The sequence below is a fragment of the Dipodomys merriami genome, unplaced genomic scaffold (assembly GCF_024711535.1).
Source record: "Dipodomys merriami isolate MVZ:Mamm:240054 unplaced genomic scaffold, mDipMer1.0.p SCAF_4, whole genome shotgun sequence".
Lineage (NCBI taxonomy): Eukaryota > Metazoa > Chordata > Mammalia > Rodentia > Heteromyidae > Dipodomys > Dipodomys merriami.
This window is the reverse complement of record NW_027205603.1, coordinates 43,469,288-43,492,873: the sequence shown is the minus strand read 5'-3', so window position 1 is coordinate 43,492,873 and position 23,586 is coordinate 43,469,288. Positions and strand designations below refer to the sequence as shown.

Here is a 23,586-nt window from a genome sequence, read left to right as displayed (position 1 = left end):
ACAAGGTCCTTTTCTTCTTAGAAATGAAATTGAAAATAAAATGAAGGTATAATTACACCAAGTGTTTAAAACAATAATATACATATTCAAATTAATTATTTCAAATTCATTTACTTGAGAATAAGGTATAACAAATGAATCAATGAAAGATTTACTCTCTGGAAATCATTAATTTGTTCTAGATTAACATTAACATTTAAAAAAAATTACCTTTTACACTTAGTCCAAGCTTCCATTTTGTATTTGTGTGATTTAATGAACTTTGGACTAGTCATTGCAAATATGTTTCTTTCAAAATTAAAAAAAAAATGTATTTCCTGGCAAAAGCAAGCTTATTGGCATAAAATGCCTAAGAAAACAAAATTATCCTATTAAGCAAAAATGATAGGTAAAGCCTGATTTCACACAGGGAATAAGAACATTTTAATATATTTGTTGTATGCTTTTAGCTTTTAAAGGTCTATACTATAAGGAATTTGAAGGAATTTAACAATCTCTTGACTAAGAGTGTGATTTCTGAGTTTTGACTGTTGATGTTTGGCCTTATCTTTTTGTAAAATGTTAAAATATTTGCTAGACCATCCCTTTGTGTAGTTTGCTTAGTTTATCTCAATGAATAAGATGCTCTCTGAGTAACAGGTTTCCAGTAATACTTTTGTCTCATCAAAGTACATGTTTATAATGGTTATTAGGGCATGCCCTGGCATTTTTAAATACAATTTTAATGGAATTTAGAAATATACAAACTCTAAGAACTAAATATATTAACTCTTTTTACCTTTAAAAGCCTTGCTTTTTGGGAGTTGGGGATTTAGCTCAGTGGAAGAGTACTGAGTTTGAAAAACAAAATCCTTGTTTATTATCTTCATGACTTTTCTAATTAAAAGAAAATTCCCACCCTTTGGTGGGAATGAGTTTCAGTCATTAAAAAAAGTGACAACATTGATGTTGTTGACATTTTAGGAGAGCAAGTTACATGGAGACATTTTGGGTTTTGTGTCATTACAAATGTTGCGCATGCTAGAGAGCATGAGTGATAGGAAGACAGAAGTGTCATAATATATATTTCCTTCTTCCAGAGACAATGTTTGGCATGGATTCAGTGCACCTCAGGCTTTCCAAATTCTTAGTTTGACACAAATGTCCTGCATGTAACTTTACAGAAAAGGATCCCACATACAATTCCATGATGCTTATGTGGAATGTCAGTATGGCACTGGAAGGGGTTTTCAGCATCTCTAGTCCTGTGCCTCTTCCTGACTGGCTGGAGAAAGAGTTCTTTCTGTTAGCTGTGTATGACAGGCTGGCTGCCCTCAGTGGGGACAGGCCAGCAGTGATGAGGTTTCACTGTAACCGGCTACTGCTCACTTGTTCTGCTGGATGTTTCCACAATTAAAAGAAAATATTTTGTAAATATAGATAAAAGTCTAAACAAAAAGCAAGCTCAGGTCTGAATTTTCTCTTTCTGACTGGTGTTCAGTCACAGGATTTCCCTGGTGTTATGGTTGTCATTCCACTCCGTGTGCTTGATGACATGGCCTTTCAGAGTGGGAAGAACTGGGTCTCTGGTGGGACAGAGTGCTCTCTCTTGTGTCTGTGAACACAGGTGTGTGAGGCTGTCAGATAGCTCATGATCACCCCGGAGCATATTTACCTGTATTGGAACAAATCAGAAGATGATGTTTTGATGGTAGAATGGCAGAGCCCTCAGAAAGAGGCACAACACATGCAAAGGCCCTTTGGTGGGAATGACTTTCAATCATTAAAAAAAAAAGTGACAACGTCGGTGCGGGGGGAGGGAGAAGGGGGGGAAGGAGAAGGATTGGGATTGGGGGGAGGGGGGAGGCTGGGAAGGGATGTGAAGGGTAAACGAAGGAGGAGGCTGCAATGCTTGGTAAGAAATGTACGCATTATCCTACCCATGTAATTGTAACTCCTCTGTACAGTATGTTCACAAATAAAATTAAATTAAATTAAAAAAAAAAGTGAGACCCAGGACAGAGTGAATCTGGGAAGAGTGGCAGGCTCCCAATTATGAAGGGTATAATACACCCTGGTGAAGAAATTTTCTTTTTCTAATTGCATTGGGAAGACACTAAGAAATTTTAAACATGGTCATAATAGACTAGTGTTCATACTTTTAGCTTACTGGTCTGACTACCAAATGAGGAATGAGGATAAGAAAGGAAGGAATGAGACCAAGGAAATGACTGCAGCCTGCCCAAAGAGCCATGTCTTTGAGACTGAGGCTGAAATAGTCTCGAGGTGATACAAAGGAGCGGGACTTACAAGGCATAGTGAAAGAAGCGCTGGCAGAGTTTGCTAAGAGGGGAAGGTAACAAAACCAAGAGTGGCTGGTAGGTGTTGACCCGAGTGCTGGAAGAGCAGTCACATTTCTGAGATGAGCAAGAATAGTAGGTTTGGGGTAAGGGTGGAATATTGGATGTTGTTTTCTATACTGAAGATAAGAAGTATAAAAACCTTCTCAGCACCCAAGTCAAGAGATGGCATAGAAACAGATGAATATATCGGTAGATTTTCAAGTGATAGGAGAGGAAAATTTGAAGAAGTTAGAAAAGCCAGAGGACTCGATGGCCTCACACAGGGGGAAGGGTAAATGGAGAAAAGGGTCAAAGAGTGAGCATTCGGCACTCTGCCTATTAGAAATAGGAGCTCTCAAGAGAACATTGTAAGAAGTAGCCAATGAAGTAGGTGGAAAAATATGTGGTATCCAAAGAACCTAATGAATAGTGTTTCAGAAGTAAAGGGTCATGCACAGCCAGCACCTAAGAGCAGACAAAGAGGCTATGAACTTTTTAGGATACTGGCTGCTGAGGAGTCTAAGAAGCAGACATGAGCTTAATTGAAAGACTAGAGGAGAGGATGAAGGAGGCAGAGAGGAGTGAGGGGTTCCACAGTATGTCCTGACATACTGAGATAGGGACACGCAGGGGACTGTAACAAGGGAAGGTTGGTTAGTGTTTTAGCAAAAGACAGACAGCATGTTTTGTTGCAGTGAAAAGGATTCCAAAGAAAGGAAAGGGTAATGTAGCCAAAAAGACAAGTAAGAGAGTCAGAGGCTAAGTGGCAGGAGAGCAGAGAATCTGCAGGTGCAGTGGAGGAGGGAGGTGGTTTGTGATAGTGGTGAGAGGAAGCTACTTTCACTGTACCAAACAAGAGATGCTCTGTCCTCCATGAGGACACCCACTGAGGCCAGGAATCATGACCTATCTATTTGGATCCTGAGCTCCTGACACAGCACTTGTTACATTGGCTTACATAGTATTTCTTTAACTATTTTTTCCAATTTCTTTTTCAAATCTACCTTGAGCACCACTATTTGTGTTAAGAGTAATATCTGAAGCTTAGCACAACTTTTGCAACTTGTAAAAGTGAACTTTTAAAAATAAATGAAGAGCTGGAGCCAGTGGCTCATGCATGTAAATCAATCCTAGCTACTCAGGAGGCTAAGATTTGAGGATCACAGTTCAAAGCCAGTCTGGGCAGGAAAGTCCATGGGACTCTTATCTCCAATTAACTACTAAAAAAGCCAGAAGTGTAGCTTTGGCTCAAGTAGCAGAGTGCTAATCTTGAGCATTAGAAGCTCAGGGACAGGGACCGTGCCCTAAGCTCAAGCCCCAGGGTTGGCAAACATAAATAAAGTCACAAAAAATTCAAAACACCATGGTCTGAGATGCTAGACTTTAATATTATCCTTTTGAAACTATATTTTCATTGTATTAACTTTGAAACTGTATTAACATTGAAACATAATTTCTGTGGAAGAATTATGATGCAAAATGATATATAGTATGGTTTTAGTTTGGAGTCAGAGAAAAAAGGTATACATCAAAAAGATAAATACTGTCTTCTAAATTTAAAAATATTGTAAAAATTAAGTAATTTCAAGCATAAAAATAGGTTTCTGTCCTGATAATAGGATGTTTTATTTATATGTTAATCTTCTGTATTAGTTTTTCTTTTATTAATGACATATTAGTTTTATATATTAGTAGGATTCACTGGATATTTCCTTATGCTTCAGGTAAGCATTGATTATATTCATGAGGGCATGAGATTGGACAAACTTAAGACTCTGGTATTTGGTAGGCAGGTGCTCTAGTACATGACCCATATGCCTTTTTGGCTTTAGGATTTTGCTTTTGTTTTTTGATTTTCGCCAGGACTGGCCTTAGATGATGATCCATCTACTTATACTTCCCACAAGCTGGGATAACAAAGGTGAGCTACCAGACCTGGTTTGTTTCTTGAGAGAGAATCTTGTTTTATATGTCCAGGTTGGCCTCAAACCATGATCCTCTTGTATTCTACACCCAGATCTCCTCTTCCTCTCCCAAGTAGCTAGAAGTATGGGCATGCATTACTATGCCCAGTTTGGTATTTGTTATAATTACAAAAATATTGACTCTAAGCATGATTACTCAAGCTTAATTCAAATCTCTATATTTATGTGGCTTGTTGTCTTGCGGTCCTGAATATGCCAGAGGTCGAATTCATGAGCTAATTTATGAATAAGTCATTTCTGTGTCTCAACTTCCCATTTGTAATGGTGGACAATGGAATATTTTATAGGATCTTTCTGAGGCTGGTGTAATTAAGACCTGTAAAGTACAAAGAGCACATGGGAAACATGGGGGAGATCAAAGCTGCTCTTGTTTTTTGACCACTTTCTGTACGAAGAACACTGGGCCAATCCCTGTAAGGCTGAGGAAGAAATGAAAGTGACTAAGGGAAGACTAGGGAATGAAGGGATTGAGACAGCAGGTGATTTGCTACCAAAACTCTCATTACAAACTAATAGAATTCATATCACAAACATCAGAAAGAACGCTGCTGGGCCCAGGCAAGTTACCAGACTTCCCTTGTTCTGGCCTCATGCACAAATCTTCCTTCTGCCTCCAGGCTCATGTACTGTTGGCACTTAAATAGCTACTGTACCTCATCACCATCACCCTGATGACAGCACTGGCTTTATGACAGAAGACACATTTCTTTAGTTGTCATGTTAAGTTTTCCTTTCTCTGTAGCCATTCAGCCTCATGTCTTAGTAGATGGTTCATGGAACAAGCAGGTAGCATTTCAAAGAAAAGCAGAATTGTGTGCTGTGTGAAGTCACTTGGCCAAGCAGAGCATCCACCCTCAGCATGTAGCCTTGGGCAGCAGACCCATTGCATAGACTGGCTCAGTCTTGGTAGCATTGCCTTTGATTCTCCCCAATGCTGGAATCCAGTCTACTATGGAGAAACTGCAGTGAAGTGGGTTTTGGCCCAAATCCACTTGGTTATATAATGGTAAAGTGAGGTTTTATTTTACACAAAACATTTCTATTCTCCTTGGGTAAGAGGAACGTGTAGCTCAGGAGTACTGTCCCACAGTGGTGTAGTAGAGTGGGTTGACAGTAACTGAGCAGCACTCTCTTCTACCATGTTCTGCAAAACATTTGCTTCTTGCTGTGTTTCTCGAACCCAGAAAACATAGCTGTTCAAGTAACCTCAGACCTGTTTTGGAATTGTTGGGAGATAGGACAGTAGACCAAAAGACAGGCAGGCAGATAGCAGAGAGACAGAGGTCTGTTGTTGAATTGGCAGATCCTGCATTTAAGACAAAAGAACTACTTTACTGTAAACTGGCTGATGCCTGCTCCACTCTGAACACTAGCAGGAGTGGAGGAGAGGAGATGGAATTTATCACCAAAAGGGGTGAAGTGAGAGGCGAGTAAAGGGACAGTATGACAGAGTGATGTCCATAAGGCTGGAAATACATGTGGAAGTTAGCAGAGTTTACTTACTGATTAATTGGGAGAGAGGTGGGAAGTGTGGGGAAGAAATCTCTCTGGAGTGACTTTTGACCTAAAAGAGCATGGTGTTCTCAAACAGAGTTTGAGTAGGTTTAAAACACAGAGCACACAGCTCATGGGAGTTAAGACATGGCCACTGCTAGGAAAATGGCATTAGCTGGATTTTATCTTAAATCAAGGATCATCATTACAGACTTTCTAGCATTACCATGAAGGTGAAGAGAAAAGTCAGTAAGTCACAGAGTTTGATAGGGGGATAACGGTGGCACTAGGAAAGCTGGTAAGAAAGTAGTCTGCATAGGATTTGAGGGATCTGTTTCTTGCTTGAGTAGCAAGATGAAAGACAGAAACCCAGGAGATGAGATGGCCATAAAAAGAACACACTGAGCTGGGTGCAGTAACTCACACCTGTAATCCGAGCTACTCAGGAGGCTGAGATCTGAGGATTGTGGAGTGAAGCCAGCCCAGGCAGAAAAGTCATCATGAGACTTATCATAAACTACTCAAAAAAGCCAAAATGATGCTGTGGCTCAAGTGTAGAGCGCTAGTCTTGAGCACAAAGAGGATCAGGGACAGCCCCCAAGCCCTAAGTTCAAGCCTCAAGATCAGCAAAAAAAGGAACACACTGATCAGAGTTGAGAGGCTGAACTTGCTGCATGTTGGACAGAAGTGGAGTCCAGCAAACAGGTTGGAGACACAGGTCAGAAGCTCAGAGCAAGGAACAGGAAGCCATCACCCATGAAACTAGCACAAAGGTCCCAGGAAGAACAAATAACTAGAATTGAAAGGGTAGATGTGGGAGTTATCTCAGGAAAAGTTATTTTGAAATTCTAGTTTAGAAACACAACAGAAACTCTAAATCTGTACATGACATTTCTGGTTCAGAAAATCAAATGATTTTTAGGTAGAAGAGTGGTAATTTTTTACCTATGAAAAGCTCTGCCTAGTTAGCCATGATGTCTTTCTGTGGGATGAAGCTGTTGGGAAGCAGGATGGTCTGAAGGAAGAGAGAACACTTCAAAGGTGGAAAGAGACCTGTCTCCAGTCTCCACTTCCTGCAAGCGTGTGATGACCTGCACACTGCCAGCTCTGGCAAGCTTCACAGAGGGTAACGGGTGGTGAGCACTTAGAGCACAGTGGAATCCTGCCTCAGTTCCCACCACATGGCAGCACCACAGTCAGTAGAAAGCCCTCCATCTGTTCTTATTGAATAGGAAAGCCTTTTTTTTTTTTAGTACTGGGCTGGATTGCTATCTGTTTATTTATAATTCCCATGGGATTGGCCCATTGGTGGGTTTTTAGTTGAGACTTTTGATTTTGGACGGTGCTTTCCACCCCATCTACTTGGATAGAACCACTACTTTGTAAAGCTAGAGTATATTCCAATTCCTTCATAGGAAGTTTGGTTTTCCTTTCCTTTTTCTTTTACATCTTAACCTCCCTCCTTCTCTCCTTTCTCCCTCCCTCCCTCCCTCCCTTTTTCTCTCTCGCTCCTTCTTTATCCCTTTCTCCTTCCCTCTCTCTCACACTATCCTTCCTTTTCTATCTCCTTCCCTCCCTTCCTCTCCCCCCCTCTCCCCCCCTCACCCCAATTGAATAGTGCAAGGGAGGCATAAAACTCCAACTTCCCCCAAATGTGTTTAAGTTACAATCCCTGGAGCTTTCTCCCATTTCAGAATGGTTACAATGGAGCCTCTATCCAGACTCCATTCAGTATTACAACCTCACTCCTCAGGAAACACTGAGTAAATCCTGGATTTGCCTTGCCTCTGCTTGTGTGCTACTTGTTTCTAAGACAGGTGGCAAGCTGAGGAGTGGGAGAGGATGTTGCTTTTGAGCAGTGTTATCTTGTGAGATCTCTTGCCCTTTTGGAGATAATAGACTAAGAATTACCTTCTGTTATTTACTGTTTTGCCACAAAGCTAAAGGGAACTTGACTAAGAGAGCACCCTTTATAGTTGTTGAGAACTATGGTTTTAAACAAGCATTCATGCAATCCTACTGGACTTGAAGATCAGATGTTTCTATTAAGCAAAACATGAAAAGTACATAACAAATATTAAGAAATGCATTGTTGATAGTGTTAATCATATATGGCAAAACATGTGGAGGGTATTTTAAATAAAGAATATCCTTTTCCTTTCTAATGTAGTAATTGAAATTTTACTTGAAAGCTGTATAGAAAATTATAGATTTTAGGTGGCCAGAGTGAATGGCTCATATTTGAAATCATAAAGCTATTCAAATAATCTTAGCCAGTTGACCTCATAAATGGCTTTGCACTAGTTGATCAGAAGAATTTTTTCCAAAATCCAAGGGAAAGGTTAAAAGCTTTAAGTTGAAGTAACAAGTTGAATGAATTCTGTAAAAACAGTCTCTTGAGATGCTACAACCTGGTGCAGTTTGGAATGGGATATGCAAATAAGTAAAATAGCTCTGGGGTCTAGAAGCATGCCCAAAAATATGTGAGTAAAAGTGAAACTACCACTGATAAACTAGTAGGAGCCACCTAAGCTAGATGCAATAGACTTCAGAGAAGGCAAAACACATATACATTAAACAAGGCCAAGAGAACCAAGTGATTAAAAATATCAGTTAAGCAAAACACATGAAAGATAGCCTAAGAAGATAAGGGAACCTCATAAATCTGACTATGTATTTTCACTGCAATAGTAACTCACCCATATATCTAGCATTACTTCCAATCCTTGACATAGACTTTTGAGAACTGACACTATTGCTGCCTACTAAAACTAGCAGTCCAAGTTGACTTAACATTTTCCAAGAGACTCATGGAAACTGTCCCTCGTCATTGCTTGACTAAAAGAAATATGAAACATACACTGAATGTTATTATATAGCAATATAAGGGTAGAATGAACAATCATTTGACAGACAATGGAATTTATTATGCAACATTGAGGGGGGAGTGGCCAGCATATAGGTATCTGGTTTTATCGGATTTTTTTTTTTGCTTGCATTTGAAATGCATTAGTTCCTGTGTCCCAGGAAGATTACTCCCTGTGTTGGACATTGTATTCCTTGGCAGATTGAAAATCTGCTTTTTGAAAGATGGATCTGAATGCATTATACAGGATTGGTTGAAAGAAGGGCTTTGTAAGTCTTGTAGTATCTTCCCTGGGAGAAAACCACACTGACAGTCACTAGTACCCGTTTCCACCCCCCATCCCCATGACATGTTTTCAAAGCCTTAGCAGGATATACACTTAATATGTGATTAATGCCTAGAGTATATATATATATGTTTGTTCACTCCTAATTAGATAAATGCATGACTGAATGAGTAAAATAATTCAGACCATGGGTCCTATGCATTTTTAACAATAGTGCCACACACACAGCATACATCATATATAAGGTAATATTCATGCTATGTTAATAATACAGGTAATATTTCATTTTTCTCCATGACATATAATTTGAGTTCTGTTTCTTTTTTATGGTGAAAATACTAGCTGTTTAATTGAGAAGAGGGGGTTTTATAAAGTGGGGATGAGTATGGACAGAATTTTTCCTTAGTTTTCCTTCTGGCAGCCAGTTCTGTAGTCTGTATTCACTCTAGTAAGTTGGAAACATCAGGGCTCCTTATGCTGGAGGTAAATGATCTAGTTGGAGTTCCACCCCAATGTAAAGTAGCTTAAATAATTTACCTTTACCTGAAGTCTTAAGAGAAAGTTCAGACAGATGGTTGCAGGGGTGATTTCATGCCCCGCCTCCCCCTACACACACACACACACACACACACACACACACACACACACACACACACACACACACACACACACACACACACACACACACACACACACACACACACACACACACACACACGGAAGAGAAAGGACACTGTGAGTGAGAGCTGTCCCTGCTCGGGCCTCCCCTTCCCTAGAGCTGACACGGAGAGGAGGTGATGATAGAACCTTTCCTGCTGTTGCTGAGGAAACTTTTCTTTTTCTTTTCTCTTTTCTTTTTTTTTTCTTCCTATTTCTTTCAAGTGCCTATGTCCGGTTCTGCATATTTTTCTTTCTGGAGTCAGTAATGATTAGATGTCAGACAAAATTGGCTTTAGAAAAAGTTTATTAACTAAGGATATGATTGGACCTGATTTGTTTGGACTTATACATTCTTTTATACAATATTAAATAATTCTGACTGTTATACTATTATCTCACCATATAAGTTAACTAATAGACAAATTGGGCCTTTTAAATGTTCATATACTAAATTCTACCCCACCTACCTCTCCACGTACAAAAAAGGAGGCCCGTTATATGAAAATATTAAAAATTATAAAGGTTGATTTTATGACAATATTTCTTTTAAAGTTTTATTGACAAATGGTTTGGGATTAAAGATAGATCAATCAATCTGTAGCTTGACATGTTTGTACATGCCTTGAAATCTCAGCTCCCAGGAGGCCAAGGCAGGGAGTGACAAGTTCTAGACCAGTCTAGGCTACACAGCAAGACACGGTCTCAAGAACTGAAACCAGCTCTGTGCCGTGGCTCATGCCAGTAATCCTAGCTACTTCAGCAGCTGAGATCTGAGACCATGGTTCAAAGCAAGTCCCGGCAGGGAAAGTCCATGAGAGAGACAGAGACAGAGACAGAGACAGACAGACAGACAGACAGAGACAGAGAGAAGAGAGAAGAGAGAGGAGAGGGAGGAGAGAAGAGAGAGGAGAGGGAGGAGGAGAAAGAGAAAGGAAGGAAGGAAGGAAGGAAGAAAGAAAGAAAAAGGAAAGAAAGAAAAGAAGAGAAAGAAAGAGAGAAAGAAAGGAAAGAAAGAAGGAAAGAAAAAAAGAAAGAAAGCCAGAAGCAGAAGAATTGAGGAAATAAAATAAGGGACAGCACCAAGGTCCTAAATTCAAACCCCAATGCCACATAAACAAACAAACATTAAATGATCACAAAAATGAATTTTCACACCTGAATGAATGATAAACCAATAGACCAAACTAAAAACACTGAAAACTTGCTCTAGGGAAAAAAAAAACCACAGAAACATTTTCTTAAGATATGACCTATTAGCCAGGTATCAATGGCTCACACCTGTAATCCTAGCTACTCAGGAGGCTGAGCTGTGATGATCATGGTTCAAACCCAGCCTATGCAAGGAAGTCCACGAAACACTTATGTCCAATTAAACACCAAAAATACACAAACAAAGCTGTTGTTCAAGTGATAGAGTACTAGCCTTTAGCAAAACTCAGGTATAATACCTAGGGACTGGTACAGAAAAGAAAAATAGTAAGATATGACCTATTTATATTTCAGCTTATAGTTCATTTTAAACATCTAAACAAAATAGGAATTATTTATGCCTAAATCAAAATTTCTACCTAAACTTCATAGGCAAATTGGTCTGTGATTTGTTTTTCTCAAATGGAAACAAAGATTAAAAGAAATAGATAAATGGTTTCTCAGTTTGGAAACTTTTCCATGCTCTGGCAACAAGTTTTCAATGAAAAGAATGATTTTTATGAGAAAGTGATTGTTCACAGCAAGCCCAGAGCTGGTGTCACTCTGAAAGATTCTTCTTTAGTAGATACTCTCAGCAGGAATAATAGATCTAAAAGAAAAGAAACAAGAGTTACAAAGAATGCCGATGGTTGCCAGTGAGCAATTATGTTTGTTGAACTGATGAGCAAGCCCATTGAAAACTGAGAAATCAGTTCAGCAGTAAATCAAAGGCTTATTTTCAAGAGTAGCTGTGAGTCTACATGAGAAAGACTAATATTTATTTATATTAGACATGTGCTGAGTTCTTTTGTTAATATTCTGAGTAATTAATTCATACACAAATTTAATCTTTTGCCTTTTATCATCATACTTGAGTTACATGATATAATTTAAAATGCATACAGCACTTTAACGATAAAATTCTATAATTTAATATTACATATCATCAATCTCTAGCATTGCCCTATACTGTATCTAAAGATTTGCAGTCTCCCTAGTTCCTACCTAGGGAATAATACTGTTAAATACTGTTTCCTTATGACTGAATCATAAATGAAGCTGTGGTACAAAAATATCAGTGGTGGGAGCCAAGTATGCACCAGCATGCCCTCTCCTCTCATATGGATAATAAACAATAAAAGGTGAGGGTTAGAGGTATGGCTCAGTAGGGTGTGTGAGGTTCTTGGCCCAAGTTTATTTCTCAAGCATTCTCCCCAGCCACCAAATAAATGTAATCACTGCAGATCATGATATTAGGTATTATTCATTCAAAAGTCAATTCTAAATATTTCTATCATTAAGTGTAACCTATACCATAACTATTAATCAAATTAACCCACTACCATTAGAAGAGACAGAGGTACTAAAGAAGTTTAAATAAGCCTACTTTATTTGGAGTATTTATTTTCAATTCTTTCTGGTTTTCTTTAAGTGAGACTGTTCAGCCCAAGGTTGAGAGTGTGAATAAAGACAAAAAATATTTAATATAATCATTCAGTAAAGCAAGTATTCATGGCAAGAAAGGTTTTGCTCTAAGCAGAGTGGAAACCACCACATCGTATTTATTAACACTGTGCCTGTTAAAAAGGCATTATCTTCATGTGACTCCTTTAGGATTCTGAAAGGCTCAGGCTCAAGCAGTAGTATAATAACATCCTTTTTTTTTTTATAAAGTAACACGTTTTAACAGGAATTGATATCATTTTTAAAATATTAAAATTTTGACAAAAACATTTCCATTGTTTCTTTAGTAACTAGCAATCAATTTTCAATTCCTGGAAACATTTGCTTAACTCTCTTACTAACTTACCCCAATATATCCATGTATCTGTATACAGCTTAAACACTGTATCTTTTGCTTCAACATGCCATCTGTAGGCACTTTCAATATAAAGACATTTATGTCTAAATATTTTATGAAGTTTTATATAAACAGGTTCAAAATGAAGTGGTTAGTCTGTTTGTAAAATTCTGCAATTCAAATCTCGAGTTTCTAATGCAAAATTTCTCTCTAACTTAAGACAATCTCTACGTGATACTGTACTATTAATATATTACAAACACTTTTTTTTGTAGGAAACAAGAAAGTAGTGTGTGTCTCCACATGTTTCGTCTTATTGACTCAAAACTAGATGTTGAAGTTCCTTTTTTCAGTTTCTGAGATTTGAAGGTCTGTTTTCTTATCCCGTTCCTTATATGGTTGTATCATCTTACCCTGTCAAAACAGATACGGATGTTAAAATATTGATTTTAAATATGTGTTGGTGCCAGTGGTATGCTGAGTGCATCGGCTGCATTAGGAATTTGCAGATATGTTTGTCCAGGTCTGTTTTGATTCCGTGGCTTGCTTTTCCCCCAAATTCTCAAACAGAACAAGGCAAATTTTGAAACTCCCTTTGTTCTTCATGGCTGTTGTTTAGCTGCAGGTAATAAGTCCCTTTTTCTCCTGCAAGTTAGCATTATGGTGGGAAAGTAGAGGGGAATTTGAAGGTCACCAGTATACCTCAGACAGATGACAGGTCTGCCAATGAGTGCTAGCTTGGACAGACACATACCCTCCTTCTCCTCTTGGCTTTGTGGGGGATAGGGTAGAGAGTTCATGCTGGCAGAGTCTTTGAGGTGACCCTTAAGCTCTATCCCACCTGCTTGACAGTGCCGTGAGAGCTGGAGAATCCCTTTAGGTAGCAATTGGGATAATATACTTGTACAGCAAGAAGTATAAATACTCAGAAACTCGTTGCACAGGCTCCTTGTTACAGAAAGACACAAGTGAAATCTTGGTTTCTGCAGAATGACCAACTTGTGGACAAAATTTCTTAACCAGAGGCTATTCTTGACATACCGAATCTAATTGTCAGTTAATTCAAAGCAGGGTTATTTAGCTCTTTCCCATCCGTGGATTTGTTTCCTGGTTCACCCTTTTCCCTCTTCTAAATTTTTGAATCTTAGATACAAGACAAGCAGGCCCTACATGCTGCTTATTTTACCTTATGTTTCCAAAGAAATTATCAAAAGATCTTGGGAGTCAGTTCTTAGCAAAGGCACAGTGGAAAATCATTCAAGTCTTATCACTCCAACACTGGTCACCTTTAAGTCTGTCTGTTCAATTTCAGTTTTCTATAGAATAAGGACACTATACATAGATCCACAGGGAACCCTGCCCCCTGCCTTTTTCAATTTGAAGTACCGCTGATCATCTAGCAAATACATACATACGTACATACATACATACATACATACATACATACATACATACATACATACATACATACATGCATACACTTTCAGACAACAGTTTGTCATCATACTCCTAGAGCTACTATTTATATATGGATTTTCAGGTTCATGTTTAGAAATGTGAGGAATCCTTAGCAAGCTGTAAAAGCTAGAGGTCTCAAGCAGGTCTACATTACTCAGTAGGGAGTTAGAGGGTGACATTGTCCCCCAAAAGTACTCTTTACCTGACTTACATAACTGGAACCCCTCTGTACCCCTCACTTTTATAATAACAATAACAATTTTAAAAATAGGTAGGTAGAACCATGGATGTAATTGCCTAATAACAGATAAAAAAGGACAAAGAAACTAAGAATAATTTCCCCCTTGTCTTGACCAACTCTAGCAGATCCCACAGGCCTGGGGAAGTCAGGACACAATGAAATTACTCTCCCTAGTGACTCTCTTCTTTCTTTCCTTATTCCTTTGTAAAGGGAAGGATTGAAATGATTAGTTGACAGTTTGGTGTTAGTTTTCTCATGGTAGATTTGGAACCTGGGCAGATACAGCCTGGATCCGCAGAATTGGGATTGGTAACTTAACTTGTCCAAAGACAAATTTGTAACTTTTTCAGATTGTTCCTTTTCATACCATGCAAACTGTCTCAAAAGCTTCACAGAGTCTCTGTTTATCCAGAGGCTTCAAGTTTTCTCCACATTTGTGTGTCTAGGTTCATGTTCAGAGGGAAAAAGTTGCAATGGCTGGCAGCTTCGTCACTCTACTTGGCACAGATAATAAGACCCATTGTAACTGTCTTAATTCTTTTTATTAATTTTCCTCAACTAGCTTGAATCATATGGTGTATTTTTACATAATTATGGTACAAGTGAAAGGCTTGGGGGAAAAGTACAAGCACTACAGTATCAAAGCAGAATAAATATTTGCAGAAAAATTCTGCCATAACTTAATATTTTGCATATGAGCCCCTGTACAAAATCTGAGTTGTTCCTGGGGCTTGATCCAAAGGAACAAAAGTCTGTGGCCCACCCCTAGAAGGCCAGAGATGATGATGGATCAGAAAAAGGTCAGTTTGAGTTCTGATGCCAAGAAAAATGACAGAAGGGACCAAAAAGGCAGAAAAACAGTACAGCCAGAGTCATAAAAGCGAATGTGCAGTTGCCATGAGATCTTACTCCTCGTGGCTCCCTGCCCACCACTGCACCCGGGCTGTATTGGGCTGCCTCGTATGTTGGCAGTGCTCCCTAGCCAGCCATGGGAGCCGTTTATAATCCGGCCCTGTGAGTGCTTCAGTGTCTCTGAGCTGAAGGCCAGTAGGAACTGAAACTTGCTTATTTTCTTTGTTTTTCTCTGGAACACACAGGCCATGGCATAGAAAGGAAAGCTAGGCAAAGGTAAACACTGGCCGTTTGCTTTGTGGTATTTGTCTGAAAGATGATGGCAGCAGCCTGTCATGTTAGAGCACAGGGTTGCAGGGTAGTATTGGTGGGCCCAACGCCACACCTCAGAGGGTGGTCATCGGCCCTCAGTCCCCTCTGCCTGCCATGTCTGAGACCTCATCTAGACTGTTCAGCTTCAAACCTCCCACTTAGGATGCACTGGCTCACTGTGACTTTCCAAAAGCCATGCTCTCATCACCTCCAATCACACTCTCTCTGCACCTCCATCGTGGCCAAGACCTGGTGACCACAGTGGCAGTTCTTCACGATGAAGTCTCTCTGAAGTGCCAATCTCTTCAGAGTGATGACAGGATGGGTTGGGGTTTGCACTGGAGGATGGAGGCCACGCATCCATGCTCCATTTGGGGAATGGCGGGGGGACACTTTCACAAACCCTAGGCACAGAAGAAGTAGGCAAGGGAGACTTGTTACAGAGCTGCGGTCCTCCAAGCTACAAACTGCCAGGAAGTCCTTTCTTTGGTCACGACCAACATTAGAGAAAATGCTATTGTGACCTTGTCAGAACCTGGAGTCTAGGAGTTCCATGTGTCAGTCTGGCCACTTACATTTTTTTATGTGCCAAATAAAGAACCATGGCAATGGGCAGAGAAAGGAGGTTTAGAATCTAGCTCGAGCAAGGCTACTGAAAGAAGTCTCTGCAGTTCACCTTCGGCCATCTTTGGGAAACATATTTGAATGTTAGGTTTAAATTTAAGGAGAAATAGGGCCCAGTGACAAAGATATACATAAAGAGTCACAGTGGCCTGCTCTGCTCATTATTTCAGTTCTGATTCTCCAAGTCCTGAAGAAGTTGTTGTTCTGTCAGCACTTGAGAGAAGCAATCTTGTTCCCATGAGATGATTCTCCCTGCTCCAAGGGAAAGCCTGGCAGTTGTAGGTAATTGTTCTCTTTGGTGAGGATCTGCCCTCCCAGGCTGTTATTTCTTAGGGGTAGTCCCCATCCCTGGTCATAAAGATGCTATCAATCAGTCTTGTCTTTCCTGGGACCTGAGGGGATTACAAAGTGATTTTTAGGAAGAATGACTTAGAGCAAAGGCAAATATAAAATGGAGGCAGAGGTGCCAGGCTATTCTCATGCCTTTAGTTAATTGTGAGTTCAAGGAAACAGTCAGTGCTTTCTGGAAAACAATTGTGGTTCCTGTTAACAAATATACTTTCCATAGATGGAAAGCAGGGCTATCTCTAGGGTGAGAACATTGGCCTTTGGAGGTTTGAGTACTTAGCTTTCTTGTGAGGAATACTTTTAGGTTTCTTGTGAGAAGTTCCCATCTGAATGTTCAGCCTGTCGGCCTGAGGACACCTGTGAGTAAAGTTTAAATAATAGTCGTATTTTCTCACAGAGACCTTGTGATGTTTTCCTCCTGTGGTCACTGATACTTGATGTTTTTTTCCCCTTTAAAGACTGGAGACCTTGAAGAATTTTCCATTTTAAGCTAACATGCTGATCAAAGCTCCCATCCGGAACCCTACCAGTCCCTACCTTTGCCCCCAAGGAGATCTCAGGCCAGACACCCAGAGTAGATGTCCTTTGGGCACCCCAACACCCTGTGATGCAGATTAATATGTAAAGCATGCTGGCTTGGCAAAGGCCCTAGAAATGTAAACACTGTCCCAAGACTTGGATTTGCGAATTATTTCAACTCCTTAAAGCCCCATAGCATACTTTTGGAAACTTAATTTCAAAAGTGCTCTTTCAGCACTTTCAATCTGGTTTTGGAATAAGAACATATTTTCCCATGGAATTCTGTTTTGCTCTATGTGTTGTAAGCATGTAACTAGGGATTTTTTTTTAGAAGAATAGTTTGACACCTCAAAAACAACATGGTGTTTGTCTTTTGCATCTGTAGAATCTTCCAGTGTGTTCACATTCTGTTGCTGGCTTCAAGATCCCTTTCTGTTTAAAACCAAGAACTCTAAGTGCAGCCCTGTTCTCCCTCCATTGTCTAATTGTGTGAGTTTACAGTAAATTTAGAGACTAAAAATGACCAAGTATAGATGGCAAAAATGAAAACCTAAAATTAAGCTTAAGAGAAGACAAACAAAAAGCTAGATGATTTCTAAAAAGCCAAAGGAGAAAAGTTCACCATCCTGGAGGGCTCTGAGTTCCAGGATAGCTGAATAAGGGCAATATTTCTAATTTGAGAGTACACAAACCTAGGACAAGTTAATATCTGTGGCTCCACTGTGAAATAGTACAATGTTCTAATACTTGCCATCGTTGGGGAAATTATTAATTAATATTATTTGTATGTGCATGCACGAGGATCAAACCCAAGATTTCCTCATGATGAGAAAAGATACCTTCTAGCCCTAGGGATTAAGTATTATTAAATTATCTTTAAGTAGTTATACAAAGGTGTTGCAATTCAGCACACCAGTTTGTGAGCACAAGGCATCTTGATCAGTGTCATTCCTTCCATTATTCTCCCCCATCTCTCCCAACACCACCCATACCCTCAAGTTTCCTAGCTCCATTCTCATATATGTACATTGAATATTATGATTATTAAATTTTTGTAGGTAATCAAGAGAATGATACTACAGTTTCTCCATAAATTATTGAGGAAACTTAAAAAGCTTAAGCACTTACGCTATTAGTTGAGGCTCCCAGAAAGAATTAAAGCATGTGTTCTGTAGATTTGAAGTTAGTACAGTAGTACATTTTTCTGCTGTTCATTAAATACAGTGAGCAACATTCCAACAGCATATTGACATAGTCATTTTTCATGCTTAAAGGTGCTAATTAGGCCTTTTCAAGAGTGTTCTTGACTTTTGAATCATCCTTCATGAAATTCATTCTGTAATGAATTCTCATGATAAAGAATGAGGATTTCTTTGTGGCCTTTACAACAAACTCTGCTTTAATCAAATCATGGTGGACTGAATTTACTCTTTGCAAGTAACACTTTGAAGCTGTTGACAATTATAACTAACCCAAATATTGACCAGTTTTTCTAATGAGGTCTGGGAACAGTAAGTTTTAAATAAAGCTAGCAGAAGAAAATGTGTGGAGAAGAAGAGCAACTATGAAATCTTTAACCTAACTGTTCCTCAAGATAGGGACTTCTGTTAGTGAAGATTTACAACTGAACTAGTTTAAGAAAAGAGTCCTACTTCTTTTTCCAAACAATTCTTCCCACCCTTGATGTCAACCAGGAATTCTAGGTCAGTTTTGAGTTCTTGAATTAAATTCTTTCTTTTTTTTCTGTTCCCTGACTTCCTCCTTCCTTCTGTTCTTTCTCAAGAGAAAATTTCTCCTTCCTTCCTTCTTTCCTTCCTTCCTTCCTTCCTTCCTTCCTTCCTTCCTTCCTCTTTCTTACTTTTCTTTCTCCCTTTCTTTATTTTTATTTTTTCCAGAACCCACATTGCTTGGTGGGGGGAGGGGAGGAAAGGTTACCAACAGCATAACAATTACTCTTCTGGGTAAAGATCAGAAGTTTTGTCTCCTGATTTAGTAACTCTCTAAACCCTGGAGTAAGTAGGTTGTTGAAAATGCAACTACCATACCTCTCCTAAAATAAGATTAAATTGTTAACTCTGTGAAGTTCCCCACTGTGTTTTCCAAGAATGACCTGTTTTACAAATGTTAAATTCACAGTCAGCATGTGAGGGCTGCTAGCCAGGCTTTTTCTTTTTTCTTATCTGGGGTTATAGACCTCTAGAGAGCCTGGGAGGGTTACAAGGTCAAAGTCTTTTCCTCCCTGGAACTTGCTGCTTGCTGGGAGAGGGCTGCCTGGAAAATAGATGCTTTGGAGAAGAGGTTGGGGGGTCACAATTTTAATTCTGTTAAGGAACAGCTGGTTTGAGTTTCTTCTACTTCTATCTCCTGCTCCCTTCCTCACAAATCCATGGAGAGAGAAGAATTTGTTGAGAAGGAGTCAGCAACATAGAAACACACCTCCTGTTACTGTGGTCTTTTACATATATGATCTTTGTTAGCAATCTGAACATCAAGCACTAGAGAGAGAGGCTAGAGTTAACAAAATTAACTTGATCTGAAGCATGACCAGAGCCTTAGTCAAGATGAACTTTTTGAAAGACAGGATATGTGCCTGGAAATTTCTTTCATGAATATTTTTAACTAAAACTTTAATGAGAATAAGTATAAGATAAATATAAAGGAAGGGACATGACAAATATGAAAGCATCAGAAGGGTATGGGTTCCTCGTTTCTGGACTAGACACCTTAGCTGGTTCCAAACTAGCATGTCTTCATTTATCTGGCCAAAGTTTATTGAGCACATTCTCTTTCTGGAAGCTTACCAGGAGTGGAGGTAGAAGCAGTAACATGTGCCCTGCTCCTATGCAGGCAGGTGCGCAAACATTCCCTCAGCCCAGGAGAGCGCTAAGCCCCCTCACCCTCATGCCCCTGTGACAACCAGCTGTTCTAAACATTTCGTGAGCTGTTTAGGATTTAAAACTCAAGTTGGGTCAAAATAACATTATGCTACAATAAACTAATAAATCTAACACTTGGAATGAATAGGTAACAACACGTTAAATTTAACCATTTTTTTTTAAAAGTAAAAAATACTACGCATATGGTTACTTATTTTTGTTTAGAGTTTGAAGTCTCCTGCTTCTCTCTCTCTCTTTCTCTCTCTCTCTCTCACTGTCACACACACACACATACACACACATGCACACGCACACGCACAAAGAATAAAACTCTCATCTCTCAAATAAATGGCAAACCAGTAACAGATTTTCTGTCTGGGCTCCTCAGCACACTGGCCTGGGGCTGTGTTGGTGTGTGGCTCAGCAGCAATCAGAGGTCATAATTTCATTGGCAGTTAGCATCAGGTTTAATTTTTCTAGCATGTTACATTTACCAAGATGTCTGGTTCCAGTTATGCTTAGCCACTCACTGAATCAGCTCAGAGCAGCATGATGTCTTAGGGTACCTGAGGTTTATGGAACACATATGCTAATTGTTTTCAACCACTTTCCTTTCTAAACACAAAAATGTGTTTTCTGAAGTTGAATAACGGTAGTCCTTGATGACATTGCTTTGTTTCCTTGAGAAGACCCTAAGTAGGTAAAAATGTCAATTTCACAAGACTGCCACCTACTGATTGACATTATTGAAAAACACTACAATTAAGGTGCTTTAAAAATACCTTGTTTTTTAAAATAATAAAACATAGGTGTTTCTTCAGAATTAACATTTATCATTTTAATTTCTTTTAGGAATGTGACCAAGTTCATATAGATGATGTTTCTTCAGATGACAATGGACAAGATCTAAGGTGGGTACCCTTAGCCCTTAGCTGACCAACGGATGCTCTCCCCAGACTCAGTTGAATTGCTTGACTGATCCAGATGAGTTTTCTGTTCCGTTAACTGTGGGCTTTTCTTGCATCTAAATAGCACATATAACTTTGGAACCGACGGCTTTCCTGCTGCAGCCACCAGTGCTAATTTATGTCTGGCAACTGGGGTCCGGGGTGGCGTGGACTGGATGAGAAAGCTGGCTTTCCGCTATAGACGAGTAAAAGAGATCTACAACAACTACAAGAACAATGTGGGAGGCAAGTGACTGCACCTGACACCCTAGTGGCATTGTGAAGATAGTCCACTCTCTTTGGGGTTACTCCGGTTTGGCTTGAAGAGCTTTTTGAGTCCAGTTTCATCTAACTAGTAGTTGTTTTGCTGTGATTTAGTGACAGGAATAGTCGACTAGAGTCAGCTGCTTTGTCTGGTTACTTAGTGGTGTGACCTGGGGCAAGTTCCTTGACCTCTCTGACATTCATTCCATCCAACAAAATGAGCTGGCCAACCACTGCCCAAATCACAAGTTAAGCCAGTATATTCCTTCTGCTGAGTAAATGTTGGGCTTTCCATTGTGGTTCATAGTGGTCAGAAGGGCTTTAGCAGAAATAGGAATGTGTTTGAATTAGTGATGACAAGTGTAGGGAGGAGATGAGCCTCTGGCCTGACTGGAGCCAGATGCCCAAATAATGCTATGGTGGAGATCTGTGCTTTCCTCTGGGCAGGACTTTTATTAGGTCACTAGGAGGGGGCAGAGTGGCCACCAGTAGATACCAGTAGATCTAGGTTTGTATCCATCCAGTTTAGAACTTCCACAGGGGAGGGGCAATAGCTTCCTGTAAAATTAGCAAAAGTTCCAAGACTTGCTGTCCCTGCCAGGCCAAAGTCAGCCTCCCACCCTGTAGCCAGAGCTAGAAGCAGGGGAGAGAGCAGGGTCACCCCCAAAAAGAGATGCCTCCTGTCACCAGAAGGGATGTTAGGTATGTCAGGTCACATGTTCTCAATGGCACACACATATGCAACCGATTGGTCTAGGCGAACACTGACTGTGTGTACTGCGTAGTCAAGGGTGCCGTGGGAGTTTTCCTAAACCTTTCTCCTTAATAGAGTTCAGTAAGGAAGTGGTTCATCTGTGCTTTCAATCCTCAGGTCTGCTGGGCCCAGCTAAGAGGGAAGCCTGGCTTCAGCTGAGAGCTGAGATTGAAGCGCTGACCGACTCCTGGCTGACCCTGGCCCTGAAAGCCCTCTCCCTCATTCACTCCCGGTGAGGCGCTTGCGGCCTTTGCTAGGACAGAGGTGTTGCTTGTCTGTGTTTGTTTTGGAGATTTATTTTTCAACAGTCTTTGCTGCTTCTTTCTGTTCTCACAGGACGAACTGTGTGAATATTTTAGTAACTACTACTCAGCTTATCCCAGCCTTGGCGAAAGTCCTGTTATATGGATTAGGAGTTGTATTTCCAATAGAAAATATTTACAGTGCAACGAAAATAGGTGAGCTGTGCTGATTTTTTTAATCACTAAATTTATGTCCTTCAGGTTAGTAACAATGAAAGGTAGTCAAAGCACGTTTTTTTCTTTCAGAAATTCAAGAGGTCAAAAATGGAATAGCGATTTTATTTTCAAAATTGGCTTTAGACAACAAGGGAAAGAAAAAGCATCATTCATGTTGTTAACGTTATGAACTTTTACTTTTCTGGCTAACCTTAAGATCTGTGAACTTTAGCTGTAATTTAACATCAATTCGGACTATCTTTTATTCTTTTTTTCGACTATCAGTCAAAATATTTTGTAAGTAAAACAAATAGCAATATTAGCTAGTAATATTAATATTAAAACTATGCAAAGTAGGAAAGAGAAAACAAACTATTTCTTCTGTTATTACTAAAAATGGGTTTTTGTTGTTTTAATCCATATGTACAAATAACTAAATTCTCGTGATAAAAACAAAAGTTAAACTTCTTGCAAGAAGAAACACAGTTAAGGGGGAAAGCCTAATATGAATTTTACATAGAGTTTAAGTTAATAAAGAATAAAGAATGGAATGGTGGCACACACCTGCCATTCCAACCATGTGGGATGCAGAGGTAAGAAGATTGTGGTTCCAGGCCAGTGTGGGCAAAATTATCAAGAAACCCTAATCTGGGGGACAGGAGGCATGGCTCAAGTGCATGAAGACCTGAGTTCAAGCTGCAGTACCACTGGGGGGAAATAGTAAAAGTAAAAGCTACGTGCAACAGCCAAGAAATCATTGGCTCACAGGCATTGGGAGGCAGGCATGAGTGAATGTGAAAGCAAGGAGACGAAATGACATTTGAACTGCATATGTAGAAGGCTAAATAAGAATTTACCAGGCAGATGTGCTAATGGGATTAATGGACAGAAAAATAAAAAGAACTTCCCTGCTAAGGAACTTGCATGTGATCCTAAGCCATTGGTGTGCAATACTCATGAAAAGCCAAAGTTGGAAAGGTAGATTTGGGTGTTGTCATCTACTCACCTACAAAAAATGAATGGGATATTCATAAGTCCAGGGAAGGAGAAGGAACCCTAGAAGATGGGACACAACTGGTTTTTCTTTCTCAAAAGAAAAAGAGGCAAAAATGGAATTCTTTTTTTTTTATTGTGAAAATACTGTACAGAGGGGTTACAATTACATGGGCAAGATAATGAGTACATTTCTTATCAAGCATTGTAGCCTCCTCCTTTGTTTCCCCTTCCCATCCAAAAATGGAATTCTTATAGTTCTATTGTCTATATTGCTATACTTCTCCTTGAGTATTTACTAAATGAACAAACAATTGTGCATGCACTTATGTATGTATG

At 39.6% G+C, this 23,586-nt stretch overlaps 1 protein-coding gene across 16 annotated transcripts in view; it reads left to right on the top strand.

Moving 5' to 3' along the window:
- The window catches only part of Eya1 (EYA transcriptional coactivator and phosphatase 1), a 310,160-nt gene that overhangs the window by 275,227 nt on the left and 11,347 nt on the right, over positions 1-23,586 (top strand). For all 16 annotated transcript variants that reach the window (XM_069990921.1, XM_069990918.1, XM_069990920.1 and 13 more), the window contains 4 exons: positions 20,684-20,742; positions 20,864-21,024; positions 21,914-22,028; positions 22,133-22,254. In XM_069990921.1, the coding sequence (XP_069847022.1) occupies positions 20,684-20,742; positions 20,864-21,024; positions 21,914-22,028; positions 22,133-22,254 (457 nt within the window). The remainder of the gene's footprint in view (positions 1-20,683; positions 20,743-20,863; positions 21,025-21,913; positions 22,029-22,132; positions 22,255-23,586) is intronic.